Genomic DNA, 21,230 nt, shown 5'->3' with positions numbered 1-21,230 from the left:
GATCTTGCCCGGACCGCGGAACTCTGGATCTGGACCGGAGAGCGTAGACTGAGCAGAATTCCAGGGTGAGAAATCAGGCAGCAGCAACACGCAGGAAACGGTCTGGGAAGGTGTTCACCAACGGCTCAGGAGCCTCGCTAGTGCTCCTTGAATGGTCGGCGTGCGGGCAGCCCAGAGGCACGCAGAGCTGGTTTAAGGTTGCAAAATGTGTAGCAACAGTCTTGGGAGGACCGGTACCTTGGAAGAGGAGGGACGGTATTTTGGGGCAGAGCAACACCAGCAACATAGCAAAGGCTGGGGGCTGGAATGTGTGTGCTCCCCTGGCGAGGTCTGTCTCAAGGGGAGGTCTCTGCCTCTCGGACAGCCGGCAACTGGCTGGTCCTCCCTCCTCCCTGGCTACATCCCATCTACCCTAGAGCTCCCGCTGAGGCAGTTACATCACCTCCGTGTCTCCTATTCTCACTGGTCTCAGGTCCTTCTTTCCCTGCTTCCCGGGGCTTCCTGGTTCCCTGTGCTCATTCACTTGCAAACATCACTGATGGGGGGGTGGGGCTTCATTGTACTCGCCAAGCGGCCTTGACCCTGGTAAACCTGTCTATAGGTCAATGATCGCTCCGCCTCTTTTTCCAGCGCTGACTTTTCCTAGGAAGTCCATCTGCTTTCTCGACATTTCTACTTGGCTATCCGAAAGAGTTTTCAAGTTTAACTCACCAAAACGACATTGATTTCCCTCCTTTGCCTACTCCTCTGTCTTCCCCATGTCAATAAACAACGCCACATTTACTAGTTAATCACGCCACAAACCGATTCTTCTCCTTTCCTCAAACACTGCATTCCATCTATGGGCACATCGTGTTCTATCTTCTTCCAGAACGCACACTGAATCCATCTACTCCTCTGCACCTCCACCAGATAGCCCTATAGCGCAGCTGTATCACCAGTATGACAGCCTTCCAAATCATCTCTCTGCTCTAACGTTGCCCCGATCTCCTTCCGCACAGGAGCTGGAGCAAACCATTCACAATACAAATCAGATATGTCACTCCATTGCTTGAAACCCTCCAGTATTTTCTCATTGCCCTTAGACTAGCATCCTGAATTAAGCTTTTATAGGCCTAATTTGCCTTTCTGACCTACTCATCCCCCGTTCCCACTATAACCCAGCCACCCTGGCCCTCTTTAAGTAGCTGGAGACTGTCAAGCTTGTGCCTTTAGGGCCTTTAGGACAAAGAAGGAATGAATGATATGTGCTATGGAGAAGTCAGGATTGATGCTGGGGAGCCTAGAACAGGGATACCTGACTTTGTCTGGGGTAAGCAGGGAGGATTTCCCTGAAAGAGTGACATTTGTGCTGGCATGTGAAGGCTAAGCTGGACTATTAACTAGTGAAGAGCTGCAGGAGAAGTTCCAGATAGAAAGGAGACCATGTGCAAAGGCCCTGGGGTTGGTGAGTCAGTGGTATGTTTGAGGGGGGAAGCTAAGTGTCACAAGGGATAGGATATGTTAGAGACCTGGACAGAGACTGGATCTTTCAGTGTCTTATAGGCCATACCAAGGGTGAATTTACTGGGGCCCAGTGTACTCACAAGGCTGGCTATTAACTAAAATCCCACTCTTAGAAATTCATTCCTTTAGACTTAGGGGTTGGACCCTATTAAAATGTGAACACAGAGGGGAAGAAATTTTAGTGATATCTTGGTGTAAGTGATGTTGTTGGGTCCCCCCAAAATTGGGTACCCCAATAATGGGTCCGTGATTAAAGGAGCGAGACTGATACAAAGCGAAAGTCAAGCAAAGCTTTATTTCGCGCCAAGCATCAGGAATCAGACCGACCGTCAAACAGACAGGTCGGGGTCGCCCCTTACAGAGGACGACACCTCCCTGCTTTCCAGACTAACTTTTTTTAAATTAAATTTTATTTTTTTAAAGTTTTTTTATTTTACAAACCCTTGTGTCGAGGGCTGACTTTCAATAGATCACAGCGAGGGAGCTGTTCTGCTATGTACGAAACCCCGACCCAGAAGCAGGTCGTCTCCGAATGGTTTAGCACCATGGAGCAAAGGCCATGTGGTTGGGCCTGGCCACACACAGGTGGCTAATTGAATTACAATTCACCCCACAGTAGCCATGGAAACTAGCCCATCACCTTGGTAGCTAGGCAACAGTACCCGTCCCCACTGATTGAATATCTCCACCTGGACTTACTCACCCTTGTACTTGGACTTTGTTACCTGAGACTGGTTTCCAGGACTTGCCTCTAAGCAAGTTCCCCTGGGGGCGGGGGAGGGCAAGGTCAATCCAAGTTTTACAACAAAAGGACAGTTCAACCGGGATGGGGCTGCTCTAGCTGAATAGGCCCTAACAATGTCTCTGTGAGGTTATATTAGGGGAGGAGCAGATCTTTCTCTTATGAGAGCTGTGGGTGAGAAAAATAATACTAGTGGGCTTCTCACTTCAGCCTGCAGAGGCTCTTACAGCAATGTCTCAGTGAGAGCAGAAGAGGGAAATATCTCCCGGTTGTTCCTACTGGCCTTCCTTCTCTCCCCCAGGGGCAAGGAACTCCTGGATGGTTCCTGAGGGTAGGGAAGCAGCAAGTTACCTCTGTGTAGTCAGAAGAACCAGCGGGAACTCAGGCCAGTGTGACAAGGAACATCTGCTGAGCTGCCCTGATGCCTGGTTTTCCATTACCATTAATCATGGAGACAGGACACACAGGTATCTCTTAGAGCTCCCAAGTGTTTACAAATACAAGTGACATTAGACTTGGGCCAAGTTTGCGGGAGTGCTGAGCAATTACAGACACATTATGCCTCTAGGGTTCAACTTCCTCTGTCTCTCTTTGGTTTGTTGATTAGTAAATACTTTCCTGTTTCTTCATTGGTTACTTGTGTCCTTTGCTTTGTGTCTTATTTTCCCTTCAGTATCCCTTTTGCAAGTGGGTTAGATATGCCAGTGCTCATTGTCTGTTTCTATATCCCCAGCTTGCTCACCAGTCTTCAATCTCCAGGTCTTATTTCTGGCCCCAGATGCGCACACGTCCCCGTCACCTGTGGGAATAGCAGACCTGATGAAGGAGAGACGTCCCTTCTCCCCTATTTCCCTTATATGAACTTATCTTGTACGCCCTGGTTCCTTTACAAGGCTCGAAACCTCTGAGGCAAAGAGAAAGTTCCCATCTGTGCCCTGAACACCAGGGGAGAGAGAAGTAGTAGCAGGTGTCCTTGGCCCAGACCCTCCATTTCAGTGGGATGGGCTGACAAGAGTCTGGAGGCCAGCAGCTCACTTTAATGGGCAGGACGTATTTTCTAGTGATTGATCACTTCCTCCATAAATTATGGATATGCATCTCTACCGAGGCCAGTGACTTATTGAGAAGCCTTTTAAGCAGTAAATCCCCTCTGTCTTCATTGTCTGGGCAGTAATGACATTGCTCAAGTCACAGAGAAATACAGGGCTGCCCTTTGCAGAGAAGGTACTTTCTTAAAACACAAATTTTCAGTTGTTACAGTCTCAGCAGGAAAACTTTAGAGGTAGATCAGAAACCTCAGTCTGAGCAGCCTTGCCTCCCTCAGCTCTCATGTAGCAGGCAGGGAGGGCTGACCGGGACCAGGGCACCGATTTGCACGAATTGAAATGCATGACTTTTGCTTTCCTGTTATTATTATTATTATTACTATTTGTTGGCAAAAACTTTGTTGACAAGAGTGTTTGTTTGTGGGCTGACACAGGAAGAGAGAGAGGGGGAGAGAGAGAGAGAGAGAAAGTATCAGAGAGAAAGGTGTGCCTCCCACCCCATTCCTTGGTCTTGTTTTGGTTTGTGGGGGAAGGATTAGTGGTGACTGTGAAGGAGCTATGGACGGGGCTCTCTGAGACTCTGGGCTCAAGCAGTTTCTCTTTGGGACATAGGAGATCCAGTGATGCTTGGAGTTGAGACTAGAGCATTACCCAGTTCCTGCGGGGAATCCCTCCAGCCCCTCCTGTACTGGTATCTTAGGGAATAATATCTCTGGTGTCTGTCTTTCTGAGCCAGGACATGGCCAAGAGACACATGGAGTAGAGGAGGTTTGTACATAATCAGTGTGTGTGGTATGTGGATTAATGATAAAGAGTGACGGTTCTGGCTTCAGATTGCCTAGACTAGTTGTCTATCATGGCTCATTTCTTAATTCCTTTATGCCTTAGTTTCCCCATATGTAAAAAAGAAATAATAGTAGTACCTATCTCCTACGGTCAATCTGAGCAATCTGAGATAGAGAATTAGATAGGGCCTGGCACATCATCAGCATTCAAGAGATAGGAGCTGCTTTAAAAGTAATTATTAAAGATTGGACTCCATGAGTGGTTCAAAATTTAGAGCGTGTGTTTAAATCACTTGGCATTAAAAAAAAAAAAAATGGTCCAGGCTCCAGCTATAGAGAACCTGATAGAGCATATCTTACATCGAGCCCCAGCATTTGTATTTTTTAGTAAAGAGCCCTCCCGGATAACTCTACTAGAAACAGGAGTGAGGGAGGCTTGGGTGGCTGAGTCAGTTAAGAGACTGACTCTGGGTTTCAGCTCAGGTGAGATGCAGGGTCATGAGACTGAGCCTCATGCTGGGCTCTGTGCTTGGCGTGGAGTCTGCTGGGGACTTTCTCTCCCTCTCGCTCTGCCCCTCCCACCTGCTCTCCTTCCCTCCCCCTCTCTCTTTTTCTCAAATAAATAAATAAATCTTTAAAAGAAAAGAATCAGTGGGTGAGGACAATTCAATTAGTAGAACAAGTTCCCACCTTATTTCTCTGAGAGTCTGTGATTTCAAAGGTGAACGTGAGCTGTTTAGAGAAAAAACTCTGTAGATCGTTCAGGCTCAATAGATGTTGTATTACCTTAGAGGGTACAAAAAATGGTTCTTGCAGGAGGGAATGGTGAAAACAACTCTCAGTTTTTAAAATGCATAGATATAAATACAACACATTAAGAGATACACAGTTTATCTGTGGTATTAAAATTTCATTGGGGGGCAATTAGGAAAAATTGTCTGAAAAGGCTCCTTTGGGGAATGATAATGAAAGAAATACTGAGAAACACTGTTGGAAAGGAGTGTGATCTTAAGATTAAAGCAAAAATGCACATTTCCCACCTCCCTTTCTGCTTGACCAACTCATGCTGATGCTGCTCTTTTTTTCCCTAAAATTTAGTCATTTTATTTTTTTTTTAAGATTTTATTTATTTGAGAGAGAGTGAGAGCAAGAAAGAGAGCACGAGCGTGAGCACACATGGGGAGGAGCTGCTGGGGGAGAGAGAGAGGCTGATGCTGTCCTTAAGTTTTGAGTAGGAAAAACAGGGTTAACTGGCCATCCGGGGATGCAAGAAAAGGAAACTTTAAGGAATTTGAAGGTATCTGTGACCTAAGATGTCAAGTAGACCTTTCGGGCACTTGGGTGGCTCAGTGGGTTAAAGCCTCTGCCTTCAGCTCAGGTCATGATCCCAGGGTCCTGGGATAGAGCCCGGCATCAGGCTCTCTGCTCAGCAGGGAGCTTGCTTCCTCCTCTCTGTCTACCTCCTACTTGAGATCTCTGTCTGTCAAATAAATAAATAAAATCTTTAAAAAAAAATAAGGTAGCCCTTTCATATTTGAGAGTTGTTTGTGTTTTGTTTGTTTTTTAAGCCTGATAATTTTTTTAGTCTTTTTGCCCAGCCTGGCTGCTCTCTCTGTGATCTAGACATTGGAGGCAAAGAGATCACAAAACCAGAGAAAACAGCATTTCCTCTGGGACTGTGTATTAGAGTTTGCAGAAGTAAGCTGTGGAGAGACGGCATAAATGATGTAGGAAATACTCATTAATCAAGATTCGATTGCCTATTTCTCAAACAGTTTAGTGACAGTATAGTCGGAATTTTCTATTTCTGCCAAAGTCTCTCACACTAAGCATCTTGAATGAGACTTTGTAGGCTTCTCTCCCATAGATTTATTGCTTTTCCTGAAAGGCCATCTACTGTTTTAAATGCTGGGCAGAGGGAACTTGGGGTATGAAACAGGTGTGTCTGTTTGTCAAGGATCCTGTCAAAGACAAAAAAATTGAATGCAGATGTGCTCTTCTCTGGAAACAATTTGCATAAGATGATGCTTCATGTCCAAATGTGAACTTTAAATTTTCACATCGTATATATTTGTTTTAGAAACAATAGTGCCATCTCTCTCTTCCCACTCCTACAATAAATACATACACAGGCAGACACATCACCTTTAACTGAAGCAAGAAGCAAATCATGCCTGGAAAAATGCTTGAAACTTAGATGAGAGGAAGCAGTTCTTCTTCTTTTTAAAAAGATTTTATTTATTTATTTGAGAGAGAGGGAGAGAGCATGAGAGAGGAGAAGGTCTGAGGGAGAGGCAGACTCCCCATGCAGTTGGGAGCCCAATGTGGGACTCGATCCCAGGACTCAGGGATCATGACCTGAGCTAAAGGCAGTCGCTTAACCAACTGAGCCACCCAGGTGCCCCTACTATTCTTAATATTAAGAAAAATTATTATAAACGTTAGCATATGTTCATAAGTCACAAATAAAGAAATATCAAGGCCTATAGAGATATTCTAAATGTCATTCCTCACTAATAATTTAAGACATATGGATAATTAAGACATATGAATTTAAAAATGAAAATGTATTTATCATTTTCTCAAAAAAAAAAGTAGAATTACTATACAACTCAGCAATTGTACTTCTTGGGAGTATACCCCAAAGAATGGAAAGCAGGGGCTTACACAGATCTGTTTATACTCACGTTTGTAGCAGCATTATTCACAATAGTCAAAAGGTGGAAGAAGCCAAGTGTGCACTGATGAATGAGTGAATAAACAAAATGTGGTATATACATACAACAGACTGTACATATTAAATATGTGTGCAGTTCTTTGTATATCAATTATACTAAATAAAGATGTAAAAAAAAAAATCCTTGAAGCATTCATTCATTAAAAGCAAAAAACTGGTTGTAGACCTAGCCCCTGGGCTTATCTGTCAATGGCTCCTAGCACCAAATCTGCAAACATGCAGATCTCAGCACTGAGTCTGCCCAACTGTGGGTGCCAGCACTGGACCTACTGACCCATGGACCCCAGCACGATGCCCACTCACCTGCAGACCCAGCGAGTGGGTTCATCCATGGACTCTCTAGCCCATACTCTCAGTGGTTTCTACCAGCTGGCCTGCCCAGAATTTCTAGCTGGACTGATTGGTGAAGGACTTTCCTTGCTTTTTCCCTTTTACTAAAAGATACAGAGTGGCTATATGGATATAAAAACATAAGACCCAAATATATGCCGTCTCTAAGAGACTCGCTTTATTTTTTTAATTTTTATTTTTTTAAGATGTTATTTGTTTGAGAGGGAGAGAGAGCAAGAGAGAGTGAGCATGAGCCCAGGGTTAGGGGCTGAGCAGGGAGCTTGAAGCAGGGCTTGATCCCAGGACCCTGAGATCATGACCTGAGCTGAACGTAGATAGTAATTGACTGAGCCACCCAGGCACCCAAGAGACTCGCTTTAGATTAGATTTAAAAACACACATAAGCTTCTCTTCAATAAATGGTGCTGGGAAAACTGGACAGCTATATGTAGAAGAATGAAACTTGACCGTTCTCTTACACCATACACAAAGATAAACTCGAAATGGATAAAAGACCTCAATGTGAGACAGGAATCCATCAGAATCCTAGAGGAGAACATAGGCAGTAACCTCTTCAATATTAGCCACAGCAACTTCTTTCAAGATATGTCTCCAAAGGCCAAGGAAACAAAAGCGAAAATGAACTTTTGGGACTTCATCAAGATCAAAAGCTTCTGCACAGCAAAGGAAACAGTCAACAAAACAAAAAGGCAACCCACGGCATGGGAGAAGATACTTGCAAATGACAGTACAGACAAAAGGTTGATATCCAGGATCTATAAAGAACTCCTCAAACTCAACACACACACAACAGATAATCATATCAAAAAATGGGCAGAAGATATGAACAGACACTTCTCCAACGAAGACATACAAATGGCTATCAGACACATGAAAAAATGTTCATCATCACTAGCCATCAGGGAGATTCAAATTAAAACCACATTGAGATACCACCTGACACCAGTTAGAATGGCCAAAATTAGCAAGACAGGAAACAACGTGTGTTGGAGAGGATGTGGAGAAAGGGGAACCCTCTTACACTGTTGGTGGGAATGCAAGTTGGTGCAGCCACTTTGGAGAACAGTGTGGAGATTCCTGAAGAAATTAAAAATAGAGCTTCCCTATGACCCTGCAATTGCACTGCTGGGTATTTACCCCAAAGATACAGATGTAGTGAAAAGAAGGGCCATCTGTACCCCAATGTTTATTGCAGCAATGGCCACGGTCACCAAACTGTGGAAAGAACCAAGATGCCCTTCAATGGACGAATGGATAAGGAAGATGTGGTCCATATACACGATGGAGTATTATGCCTCGATCAGAAAGGATGAATACCCAACTTTTGTAGCAACATGGATGGGACTGGAAGAGATTATGCTGAGCGAAATAAGTCAAGCAGAGAGAGTCAAGTATCATATGGTCTCACTTATTTGTGGAGCATAACAAAGAACATGGAGGACATGGGGAGATGGAGAGGAGAAAGAAGTTGAGGGAAACTGGAAGGGGAGATGAACCATGAGAGACTATGGACTCTGAAAAACAACCTGAGGGTTTTGATGGGGCGGGGGGTGGGAGGTTGAGGAACCAGGTGGTGGGTAATAGGGAGGGCACATACTACATGGAGCACTGGGTGTGGTGCAAAAACAATGAATACTGTTACGCTGAAAATAAATTAAAAAAAAAAAGGGAAAAAAACCCCACATATAAGCTGAAAGTGAAGGGATGAGAAAGGATATTCCATGCATATGATAACCATATGAAATAGGAGTGGCTATATTTATATCACTCAGAAACAGCCACAGCAGACAAAGAGGATCATTACATAAGGATAAAATGGTCAATTCAACAGGAAGATATGGTCATTATAAATGTACATACACCAAACATGGGAACACCAAAATATTTAAGGCGAACACTGACAAATCTGAAGGGAGACATAGACAGTAGTACAGTAAGAGTGGAAAGCCTCAACAATCCACTTACTTTTTTTTCATTCATTCATTCATTCATTTATTATCACTGAAATTTAAGGACAGTTCAACAAATACACATCAATCAACATGAAACACCACATTAACAGAACAAAGGATAAATGAAAAGGAGATGTAGAATCTATGATATCCTAATAGGTTCAGAAAGGCATTTGACCAAATTCAACACCCTTTATGATAAAAAACTCAATGGATTAGGTATAGAAGGAACTTACCTTAACACAATAAAGGCCATAGATGCCAACCCCACAGCTAACATCATACTTAATGAAATAAAACTGAAACTTTTCCTCTAAGGTAAGGATGCCCATTCTCACCACTTCTATTTAACACAGTACTGGAAGTCCTAGCCAGAGCAATTAGACAAGAAAAAGAAATACAGGACATCTGAAGTGGAAGAGAAGGAGTAAAATGATCTCTGTAGATGAGAAGATAGTAGATGTAGAAAATCCTAAGGATTCCACCAAAACTGTTCGAAATAATAATACATGTGGTAAAGTTGCAGGATACATAATCAATATACAAAAATCAGATGCATTTCCACATATCCATGAGCTATCCAAAGAGGAAATTTTTAAAAATTCTATTTACTATGGCATCAAAAAGAATAAAATTCTCAGGAATAAATTTAACCAAGGAGATGAAAGATCTGCATACTGAAAACCATGACACTACTAAAAGAAATTTAAACAGGTACCAATAAATGAAAGGACATCTCATGTTCATGGATTAGAAGAATTAATATTGTTAAAATGTCCATACTACTCAAAGTAACTGATTTGGTGAAATCCATATCAAAATCTCAATGGTATTTTTCTTACAGAAATAGAGGAAAGAATCCAAAAATTCTATATGGACTCCAAAGGACTCCAAATAGCAATTTTTTTTCACTTTCAAAATACATCATTTTATTTCCCTCATAAGGCATTATAAACTTTAAGCATGTGACAGTCACATGATTTCTTCAGTAAGCCCTAGGACCTCCATGAGTGTTCCTGGAGCTTATAGCCAGAGTAGTCAAATATTAAAACTTTCTCCACAGCCACACGTTCCTTTGATGTTTGGGTTATTGAAAACAAACTCACTGGATAATTTATCTTCAACATAGTCCATTTCTTTTCCTAAAAGTGTTAGCTGTGCTTTCTCTTCGATGAACACTCTGACTCCATCTTGAACAACTTCTTCATCAGAATCTCCTTTTGTCTTTGTATATTCTAGTGTATAAGAAAGGCCATTACAACCCCTGGTTTGGACACCAACTTTCAGACCTCCGTGTTCGGGCTTATCTTTAAGAAGCTGTTTTATCTTGTTTACTGCTGAAGGTGCCAGGGTGAGGGCAGCTGGTGTGGGCTGCAGCTTCCTCTTACTCACAGCCCTGACAATGGCCCAGACTAAAGAAGCCAACATCCTCGCAGTCCAGGAGCCCTGGGGCCTCAGGCCGGAGCTCGGCCACTTCACCCACTCTCCATGGACACAGTGGCTGCATTGACCCCAAATAGCAATCTTGAGCAAGAAGCACAAAGCTGGAGACATTATACTTCAAAGTATATTACAAAGCTACAGTATTCAGTAGAGTATGGTACTGGCATAAACACACACATAGACCAATGGAGCAAAATAGCCTAGAAAGAAACCCATACATATACAGTCAACTGATCTTTGACAAAAGTGTCAATAATATACAGTGGGGGAAGGATAGTATTTTCAATAAATACTGTGTTGGGAAGACTGGATATCCACATATAAAAGAATGAAATTGGACCTTCATCCTATGCCATACATAAAAATTAATACAAAATGGATTAAAGACCTAGAGGTAATATCTGAAACTCTATGACTCCTAAAAGAAAACAGGTAAAGTCCTTTTTGACTTTATTCTTAGTAATGATTTCTTGGATATGACACCAAGAATACAGGTAAAAAAATCTAAAAATAAACAAGGGGGACTACATCAAACTGAAAAGCACACAACAAAGAGAAAATAATTAACCAAATGAAAAGTGACCTATGGAATGGGCCAAAATATACCACATACTGATCAAGGCCTAATATCCAAAATATATAAGGAACTGATATAACTCAATAGAAAAAAACCCCACATAATCCAATTAAAACTTAGCAAAGAAACTGAACAGACATTTCTCCAAAGAAAACATACAAATGGTGAACAGTTTTATGAAAAAAGTGCTCAACGTCATTAATCATCAGGGAAAGGCAAATCAAAACCACAGTATGACCTCATACCTATTAAAATGGTTATTAAAAAAAGGTAAGACAGAACAAATGCTGGTGAGGATTTGGAGAAAAGGGAAAACAGCATGGAAGTTCCTCAAAAAATTAAACTAGAACCCCTGTATAATCCAGCAAATCCCACTTCTAGGTATTTATTCAGAAGATCCAGGAGATCCAGGATCACGAAGAGATCTCGGCACTTGCGTATTTGCTGCAGTGCTATTCATAGTAGCCAAGATTTGGAAGAAGCTACATGTCCATTAGGGATGACTAGATAAAGAAAATATGGTATATATATACATACAGTGGAATATTTGTCGAGCACAAAAGGAAGGAAATCTTGCCATTTGCAATGATACGGATGAATGAGGAAGACATCATGTTAAGTGAAACAAACCATGCCCGCAAGGAAAAAATGCTACATGATACCACTTAATACAAGGAATCTGACTTAGTCATACGCATAGAAGCAGAGAAGGGAGTAGTGGTTGTCAGGGGCTGGGGAGCGGTGGAAATGGGGACGTATTAGTCAAAGGGTACGAAGTCTGTGTTATACAAGAGGAGTACGTCCTAGAGATCTACAGTGTAGCACAGTTCCTATAATGAACAATAGTGTATTATATTCTTAAAACATTTGCCGAGAGGGTAGTTCTTATATTAAGCATTACTTTCACAAAAAATAATAAAATAACTAGAGTGTGGGAGTTAAAAGAAATAAGCCACAAATTGCAGCTATTAGATTGTGAAAGGTTAAAAAATTTGTGAGTTTGCTTTTTAATGTAGAAAATTGTGGATATGAACACTGAGTTATGTATAGAATTGTTGAATCATTGTATTAGGCACATGAAACTAACACTGTATGTTAACTATACTTCAATAAAAAAAAGAAAAAAGAAAATTGTGAAATCTTTTTCAGCTTTTTTGGTCATGTTTTCTGTCTAGCTGAGTCCAAGGGTATGACTGACCTAAAAAAAAAAAAGACAATCAATTAATGAAGTTGTATTAATAGTTTTTAAGAATATGGGCCCTGGAATCATGCTAGATAGGATCAAATATACGTTTTGCCGCTTAATGATTGTGTTACTTTTGGGAAGTTACTGAACCTTTCTGAGTCTCCGTTTCCTTACTCATAATATGTAGATAATACCAGTATTTCCTCTATATGGGGTTGATTATATCAAGGGAGATAATACTGATACAAAGTTTTAGCACAAAGCCTGGCATATTTTAAGCCTCAATATATATTGTCAATAGGATGATAATAGCAGAAGTTATATATATTTATAATACGGGATATATGATTAATCCCACTCATCTCAGTTTTCTCTGATGTATCTTCAGATATCCATGATACTAAATAAAAAATCTCCTGCCAATGTTATATTTCAAAAAGTCAGTATTTAGTGCTGGCATGAGGCTTGCTTATCAGACGACCTATGAATATACGTGTGTATATGTATGTGCATGTGGTTATTTTGCAGTAGCTTTTGTGTTTGTGTTAAGTGTCCAGCACCACCACGCATGAACGATGAAGGACAGGTCATCTCCCTTTCGGGACTCTCCCTCCCAGGTCTCTGTTACCTTCTCAGTTTTTCTCGTTCGATATTCATTCTGTTCTTCTCACACTGTCTGATTTGGTCTTTTGGTTCTAATAACTTCTGTTTTTATTTTACTTTAAAAATAAAATTTACTCCAAACCCATCTCCTGGAGAAATTAATTATAGATATTTTGGTGTGTGTTCCTCCAAAATATTTTGTGTGTGTGCGTGCACGCGTGTGCGCATGCATAGTAATTTTGTGAGAAGGGGAAATGACATTTTCTTTTTTCTCTTCTGTTGTTAATTGTATTTTTTCCTGATCCTGCTATAATATTACTACATCTCTTTTAAATAAGGAACAACCTAAATATCCTTGAATATGATAGATAAAGAATGGTACATTTCTGCTATAGAATGCAAAGCCACCATTAAAATTATTTATATGGTTATTTAAAAGTAGAGGAAAACTTTCTCCGTGTCACTTAGTGAAAGAAATCTACATAAAATTATGTAACCAGAATAAGCTGTTTCTCTTTGTTAAAAAGATATTTAACTAAAGATGTATTTATTATTATATATCATTACATAGATAAAGAACCAAACAGACAGGGAAGCAGACAGACAGAGGAGCAAGTCTGGCCAGCCATTTAAGAAGGGAAACACTAACTATTGTCATCAGAGAAAAAAAAACAGGGAGTGTTTTACATAAGGAAGGGGCAGAATGTCAAATGCCACTAAGATGTCAAATAAAATGAAGGTAAAGATTAATCCAGTGGTTCTGACAAGATGATAAGGCAAGTCTGACTTTTTAAAATTAACCTATTTACATTATTTACATAATCCTTACTCTGCTTAAAATTATGACAGTCAGCCATCTCCTGAGAACTAGGGAATGCATTTCTTCTCCTGAGTTGGAAGACTTTTCATGATACAGAGCCAAAGATGCCTGAGACATAGCTTCAAATAAGTACAACATGTTTATCAATTAACTCTACAATGGGGAAATCTGGCAGGCGCCAGGTACAAGTTCACATCTCCCATTACGGGGCTCCCATTACGAACCTCCTGATATGATGCACTGAAAAGAACATGGCATCACCCCTGTGGGATTCCTGGTAAAAAATGCAAAAACCATTTGGAACAGTAGAAAAACTTAACAAAAAGACCTTCTAGAATTAATTAGCTTGTACTCCTAAAATTATGTAGGTTGTGAAAGACAAGGAAAGATGAAGGAATTTTTACACGCTCTCAAAGAGACATGACATATAAGTACAATACATAATCCTCATTTGCATATGGGGCGTCTAAATGATATTGTTGTGATTATTTATAAATCTTGAATAGGTACACATAAATATTTTCTGATATAAAGAGAAAATAAAAGAAACCCCCAGCAGCAAATACCCTAGCTGTTTTCTCTCTTAAAATTTTGCTCATCTGGGGCACCTGGGTGGCTCAGTGGGTTAAGCCTCTGCCTTCTGCTCAAGTCATGATCCCGGGATCTTGGAATAGAGCCCCGAATCAGGCTCTCTGCTCAGCGGGGAGCCTGCTCCCCCCACCCACCCCGCTGCCTGCCTCTCTGCCTACTTGTGATCTCTCTCTGTGTCAAATAAATAAATAAAATCTTTAAAAAATTTTTTTGCTCATCTTTCTCTGAAGACAAATCCTGCAGATTCCGCTACTGCTATATTGGGTGACTTTGGTTTACCCACCACCAACATGTAATTTGGGGAACATGAGCTATTTTAAAAGCTTCGACTATTACATAAGCGAGTGAATTTGGATTTGGGGATGATATTCTATTTGTACACTGGGAAGAGAAATTGTTTTTAAAAATGAAACTAGTCCATAAGAAAAAATTTATCAATAACGTGACCATTATTAACAATGACAACAGCTACTCTTCGCTTGCTTAATATAAACGTAGGCACTATACCAAGTACTTTGCATAAGTTATCTTATTTTGCTCTCAAAATTTTATTGGTTATTATGTTCTCAGCTTTATATACAAAAATTATAAACTCAGAGCAGTGAAGTGATTAAATGATTTGTTCAAAATAATAGAACTATTACGGTGACAAAGTTGAAATTGACCCCTCCAGCTCTTTTTGATACGTATGAATCAGGGAAGGCTGTGGAACACCATATTCTGTTCCTTGAGAATCAGCATCACTCACTGAATGGCTCTCTGTGTCTCCTAATGTGTGCAAGCCATAGAGGTTCTGATGGTCGCCCAAGGAATGGCCAAGCAAATGGCAATCTTTTCCTTCTATTAAACTTGTCTGGCTGCATTCACCCTTCCCTTTTCCATCATCTCTGCGTAAGTAATTTATGGAGATATTTCAGACTGTATTCCATTACCAGGAAAGATTCTAATGACTCAACTGCTTCTGGGTAGTAAGAAACACAGTGAGAACAAAAGGTAAAGATTATCTGCCCTGATGTTTCTAGATGGCAAAACCACAACATAACATTCATGGGTCTCGTTTGAATTTTGTTTCATGTAGAGTTTTACCCTTCTGTAGAGGAGAGAGGAAGAGGTGATCTAGAAGTCAAAAACAGATCCCCATATAAGATGGCAGTTTCAGCAATTTGGGCCCCACATCTGCCTCCTAATTCATGCCTAAGAATCTGCCAGCAGCCCCACACTGATGACCCTTGAGGAGGCCACCAACCCAAGGAACGCGAAGGCTACTGAATGGTCCGATAGAATAATGAAAAATAGAATAATGAAGGTTTCGAATGTATTCTTGGTGTTTTACCATCAGAGTAATTTTGCAGCTGTAATGTGCTTGTTTTCATAGTAGTGGTCTGTACTGCTAGAGTTTTCCTTGCACTTTTTGGACACCTTTGTGGTGCCGTATGTTAGGGAAGAAGAGGTGCTCAGATGTCAGTCCCAAGAATGATTTATGCTTAAAAGTTTAATTTCCAATGCTTCTCCAGTGTAAATCCTACTGTACCAGTGAGAGAACTCATCATATACCCTTTTCAAATATGTTTTCCCAACTAATGATCCTACGTGGCTTAAAATTATACTGACAGAAAAACAACTGCGGTGGCTTTTAAACTAATGATACAGTCCATGGATAATTTCCTCTAAATAGCTTAGAGATGTGAATGAATGAATCATGTATCACTGCAGGAAGCAATTTCCCTCAATGGATTCTACCTGATGGAATCTCGACGCATTTCAGATCGGGGAAAAGCTTTCAGTCCAAATAAGACTCTGAAACTGGCTCTGGAGCAAAACCTAAACCCTGAGGGGAGACAGCTGTGAATCTATTTAGAACTTTCTACTTTCCGGGAGCTCTTGCATTACAAATGTCTCTCTTCCGTGCACAGCAACTTATTGTGTGGAGGAGTCTGATGACATCGGTGGGTTTCGACAGTTCTTCCCTCTCATTCCCCTTAATGTAGATTGGCTTTTTTTTTTAAAGGGTTACCATCCTGCAATGTCATAACCATATCGCCCCAGAAGCTTCTTCCTTTCCGATCTATCCTCTGTCTCAGATACAAGTGTTCACCAGGAAACAAAGGCACCTTAACATCGTGTCCATAATGATGCGTGGGCATTTGTGTGACACGGATGCCTGGGAAAAGTGGCAGCTCCTGAGATGTCATCAGAGATGTAAAGAGATGCATCCCAGGCCTGGACAGATTTAGAAATAATGTAGTATCTTTTGCTTTTTGCTTCTAGCTCCATCATGCCATTATTCTGGTGTGTGTGTGTGTGTGAGTGATAGAGGTATTTTCCCCCAATCTGGGGCAGATCTTGAGTAGGCAATCCTATTAATCTTTGTTCCTTTTGCTTGTCTTGTTTCCAGGCCTTCTCTAGGAGAGGAATAATTGAACAACCCATGAGTAACTTGAAACTTAAGTAATACAAACGAATTACACAAAACCAAGCACCTAATCCACATGGGCTCAGATTCTCGTATAACGCTTCCAATGCTCCTTTACATTGTCACTGAAAGTCGTATCTGACTTCATGCTGCTGTCATCGTGATGGTTCCATTGTCTCTTCAAAGAGACCACAGCCACCTTATGGACAGAGAGGGGGCTCTAGGGTCACCACTGCCCCTCACACAGGGTTGACTGTGCTACTGGTTGATGTCTGATGAATTGCAGAATGGCTTTGCTCAATATAGGCTTAGGACAGGTGGAAGGAGTTTTAGGTGACATAGTTGCTTTTAACTATCTGACTCACAGGTTTGGGGGGGCATTTAGAGGACATAGAGTTGACCTATAGTTTGGAACTAGAACTTATGGTGAGAAATCATAAAATCTGGGCTCCGGTCCCTTTTCTGACACTTACCTGGTTAAATGATCTTTAATGACTTCATCAACTGAATGGGGATAACACCTGTTCAAAAGGATGAGGCGTGTCAACACTGATGAGGAATGTCAACACTGTTTCAGGTCATCCAAATGCCTAAGCATCATTATGGACACTAGGCTGTAGTGCTCTCTGGGACTTTGGAATAACCATAGTGATAATTACATTGTACAGGAGAGAAAAGAAGAGACACAATAGTAGGAGTCATTAAAAAGATTGATGGGCACCTGCTGTCCTATAAATTTATAAGGAGATTTTAAAAAAAGGGCTTGAAATAACCAGCATCCTTCCACAAACAATTGCTATATTCCAGGTACTTTCACATGTTCTATTAATCATGATAATAATGATGAAAGCCGCCATTTATTAAAAGCTTATTATGTGCCAGGCCCCACAGCAAGAAATGTAATAGGTGTAATCATCACTGAATGGAGTTGATATTATTATTCCTATTTTACAAATGATGCAATTAGGACTTAAAGAAGTTCAGTAACTGTCCTAGGGCTATCCAGCTAATGAGGGACGGAAAGAGTGAAATTCATGAAGTCATGGGATCTGGGATTGGCACCTGCCTCTTTTACGTCCTGACTTTATGTTCTTTGATACCAGGGTCATGTCCATATTGCACTGCTTGGTTCCTTACAGCATGTGGCATCACGGGCATCAGTTCAGAGGCCCTGCTGGCGCTGCTATTGGTATGTCCGATCAGAACAAACTTAGACTCTGCAGCTAGTCCTCTGGAAGTTGCATGGCTTCTTCCTCCACTAACTCCTGGTAAGACTGTTAAGTGCAAGTTCAACAGCACATTTCATCCGATTCCAGGAGACTATAAAACACAGATGCTGATGTGACTGGGTCTGGAGGATTAAGATAAACGAAGATGACACAGGCAGATTGTAGCAATCCACACAGGAGGATCTGAATTCCGGGCATCCATGCATTTGCAAAACAAGCCCTGTCCAGGCACCAGGGGGTGCTGAAGCGAAATCCAAAGCCACGTGGAGAGGCTACTGACCCAGCCCTCAGATTACTGTCCAATGGCTAGGATGAGCTGATCTGGGAGCCAGCGAGAGGCATGTAGTAACCCCTTCCCATGACTGGGACAAACCTGGACCCCCAACAGCCCCTTACATGGAAAAGAACTTGGGCTAGATAAGCATCAGGCAGGCATTTCTATGGCTGCTCAGAGTTCTAACTCCAGGGCAATTCAGCTCTCTGCACCAGAGTTTAGGCCCAAGGGAATCAATAGAAAGATAACAAATGACCTGCTTCCAGTGTGAGTGATGGGATGCCAGAACTTTCATGGAGAACCCAAGGTCTGCCTTGGGTCTGAGGAAGAGCAGTCTTGGATCTTCCTTTCCCCTACAGTTAAAAACAAACTAACGAATCCAACTAACCCTGGTGCTTCATTCCACTGTATGTATCAAGGGAAGTTAAAGCCCTTGCTCTTTTTTTTTTTTTAAAAGATTTTATTTATTTATTTGACAAACAGAAATCGCAAGTAGGCAGAGAGGCAGGCAGAGATGGTGGTGGTGGGGGGCGGGGGAAAGCAGGCTCCCTGCCTGATGCGGGGCTCGATCCCAGGATGCTGAGATCATGACCTGAGCTGAAGGCAGAGGCTTAACCCACTGAGCCACCCAGGCACCCCAGCCCTTGCTCTTTTATTCTGAGCTCGATACCCTTTATGGTTTCTGCATCCACTGCTCTGATTTCTTTGCAGCATAGATGCTATCCTTGACAGAAGATAGGCATGATCTTTATAAAACATTATTATTATTCTTATTATTTTACAGAGAGAAGGGGGTTGCAGAGGAAGAGGGAGAGAAAGGATCTCAAGCAGGTTGGTTGCCCAGTCATGAACTTGGCTCAGGGCTCAATCTCAGGACCCTGTGATCATGACCTGAGCTGAAATCAAGAGTCAGACACTCAGGTGCCCCATAAAGTATTTCCAAACAAGGGGACCTCATGGCTCATTAATCCTGCATGTAGCAGGCAGCGACTCCCCACTTCCCATCCTACTCAGAGGGCAAAACAGCAGCCCTCATTTTTTCCTGGCCCCTGGTTGCCCGTGAATGCAAAATCAGCTGATTTCAGAATCATTCCTAAACTTCCAACCCAAATAGAAATTTAAGTGAGACCCACCACCTCTATGAGTTACTGCCAATGATTTAGTACTGTTACGTTCACTGGTGGAAGATTGCGAGCTCTGTGCTGAGGGGATAAAGACAGCCGGCTTCTTGTTCCAGCTCTTCTGCACACTGTTAGATGGTGTTGTTTAACCCATCTGGATCTTGGTGCCCTCATCTGCTCGTGTGAGGGTTAGCTTTAATCCTCCTTTAATAGGCTGCGAGGCTATAAAGTATAAATTAGCGCACATGTGCGTATCATTAAAGCATTTAGAATCGTGAATGTGGATAATGTTAGTGAAGTTTAGCTACCATTTCTTTCTTTCTTTTTTTTTTTTTTGTTCCAGATGCCTAATAGGTATTTAATGCAAACATAATATTATTTCTACCATAAACTACTTCTGGGCTTTCTGTATGCCATTTAAAGATAATGGACATCTTTGGAATTATGATTCAAATAATATGTATGTATATCGTTTCCTTTTTAGTTTACTAATTATTGTTATAATTGGTATCATAGAAGTTGTAAAAATGTTGTAAGTTACTCCCTCCCTTGGGTGTGATGGAATACTGCCCATCCTCTCCCCTGTTCCATTTCTGCTATAACGCAATGACCAGTATCCTACCCCATCCCTCACAACTGGTTGTAATAAGGACAGCTGAGCACTCCTCTAATACATCCTTTGGTTCTTTAGTGAGAGAGAGCACAAGCTCTAGTCTGAACCAGTATGTTCTTATATAAAGTGCTCTGGGGGAAAAATAGCTTCAAAGTGCTCTTCAAACACAAGGTATTAGAATGACTGATGAATATAGCCCCTACCATTGTTATACTTCCACAGGAAGAACTGTGGCTCTTATATTGAAAAAGAAGCACAAGACAGCATCAAATCACCCATTGTGTAGAATTTCAGCCATTGTAAAAAGTGTTTGAAACAGCCAAGCCCTGAGTGGGAACACTTGGCAGGATAATGGATCGCACTGTGTCCGGGAAAGAAGAGCCAGGCATCCAGTGTAGGATTTATGTCCTGTGCTCCCAAGAGCTTGGTGTGCCTTACTTCCCTGATCTTCCTCATCTTTCGCCACATGCCTGGGAGACAGGTTCTGTGTATACTTTTGTTCCAAACTCTGTTTTCCTCTTAGACACAGATTCCTTTGTTGTTAAGTGCTTACACTGTTGCCCAAGTTTCTCTGTGTGTCTCTTTACCCCAACTAGACTGTACACCTTTGGGGTCACTGACTTTTTGTATTGCTTTTCTCATTTCCCTCTTTAGCCCTAGAAACTTCATTTCCCTCTTTAGCCCTCTTTTGCCTGAAGGGTGCCAAAGTAGATGATCATAAATGCCTGTTGAATAAATGAATGAAGGAATGGACATATAGATTTATTTTTTTGGTTAAATTTTTAAAAATTTCATGAAGTATTGTATATACAAAAAGATATAAAGACTAATGTGATGAATAATTGAATCCACCACCCTGACTCACACTGTGAATGCCTTATGCCTTTTCCTGTTCATATGCTCCTTCCCCCTTCTCAAGAAGGTTACCATACTTGGTGCCCATCATTTCTGTCTTTACTTTTCTTTTTTAAGATTTTATTTATTTATGAGAGAGAGAGAGAGAGAGAACATGAGTGGAAGGGGGGAAGGGCAGAGGGAGAGGGAGAAGCAGACTCCCCCCGGACCTTGGAATCATGACCTGAGCTGAGGCAGATCCTTAACTGACTGAATCCCATAGGCACCCCCCGTCTTTACTACATACATATGGATCCTTAACAAAAACTACATTATTTTTTTGCCTGTTTAAAAAATTTAAAAAGTATTATTGTATTTATATCCCTCATAAACTTGCACTTATAATA

The 21,230-nt window shown here is 41.3% G+C and overlaps 1 protein-coding gene across 1 annotated transcript; it reads right to left on the bottom strand.

The window, feature by feature from the left end:
• Positions 1 to 10,141: 10,141 nt before the first annotated feature.
• LOC123955700 (iron-sulfur cluster assembly 1 homolog, mitochondrial-like) lies at positions 10,142 to 10,547 on the bottom strand. Its single transcript, XM_046027998.1, has one exon. It carries the CDS (start codon positions 10,545 to 10,547, stop codon positions 10,158 to 10,160), a length of 390 nt encoding a protein of 129 aa, XP_045883954.1. The 3' UTR covers positions 10,142 to 10,157.
• Positions 10,548 to 21,230: the final 10,683 nt, after the last annotated feature.

Source organism: Meles meles, chromosome 13 (assembly GCF_922984935.1).
Source record: "Meles meles chromosome 13, mMelMel3.1 paternal haplotype, whole genome shotgun sequence".
NCBI lineage: Eukaryota > Metazoa > Chordata > Mammalia > Carnivora > Mustelidae > Meles > Meles meles.
The sequence above is the reverse complement of the archived record's forward strand: the minus strand, read 5'-3'. Positions and strand labels throughout refer to the sequence as shown.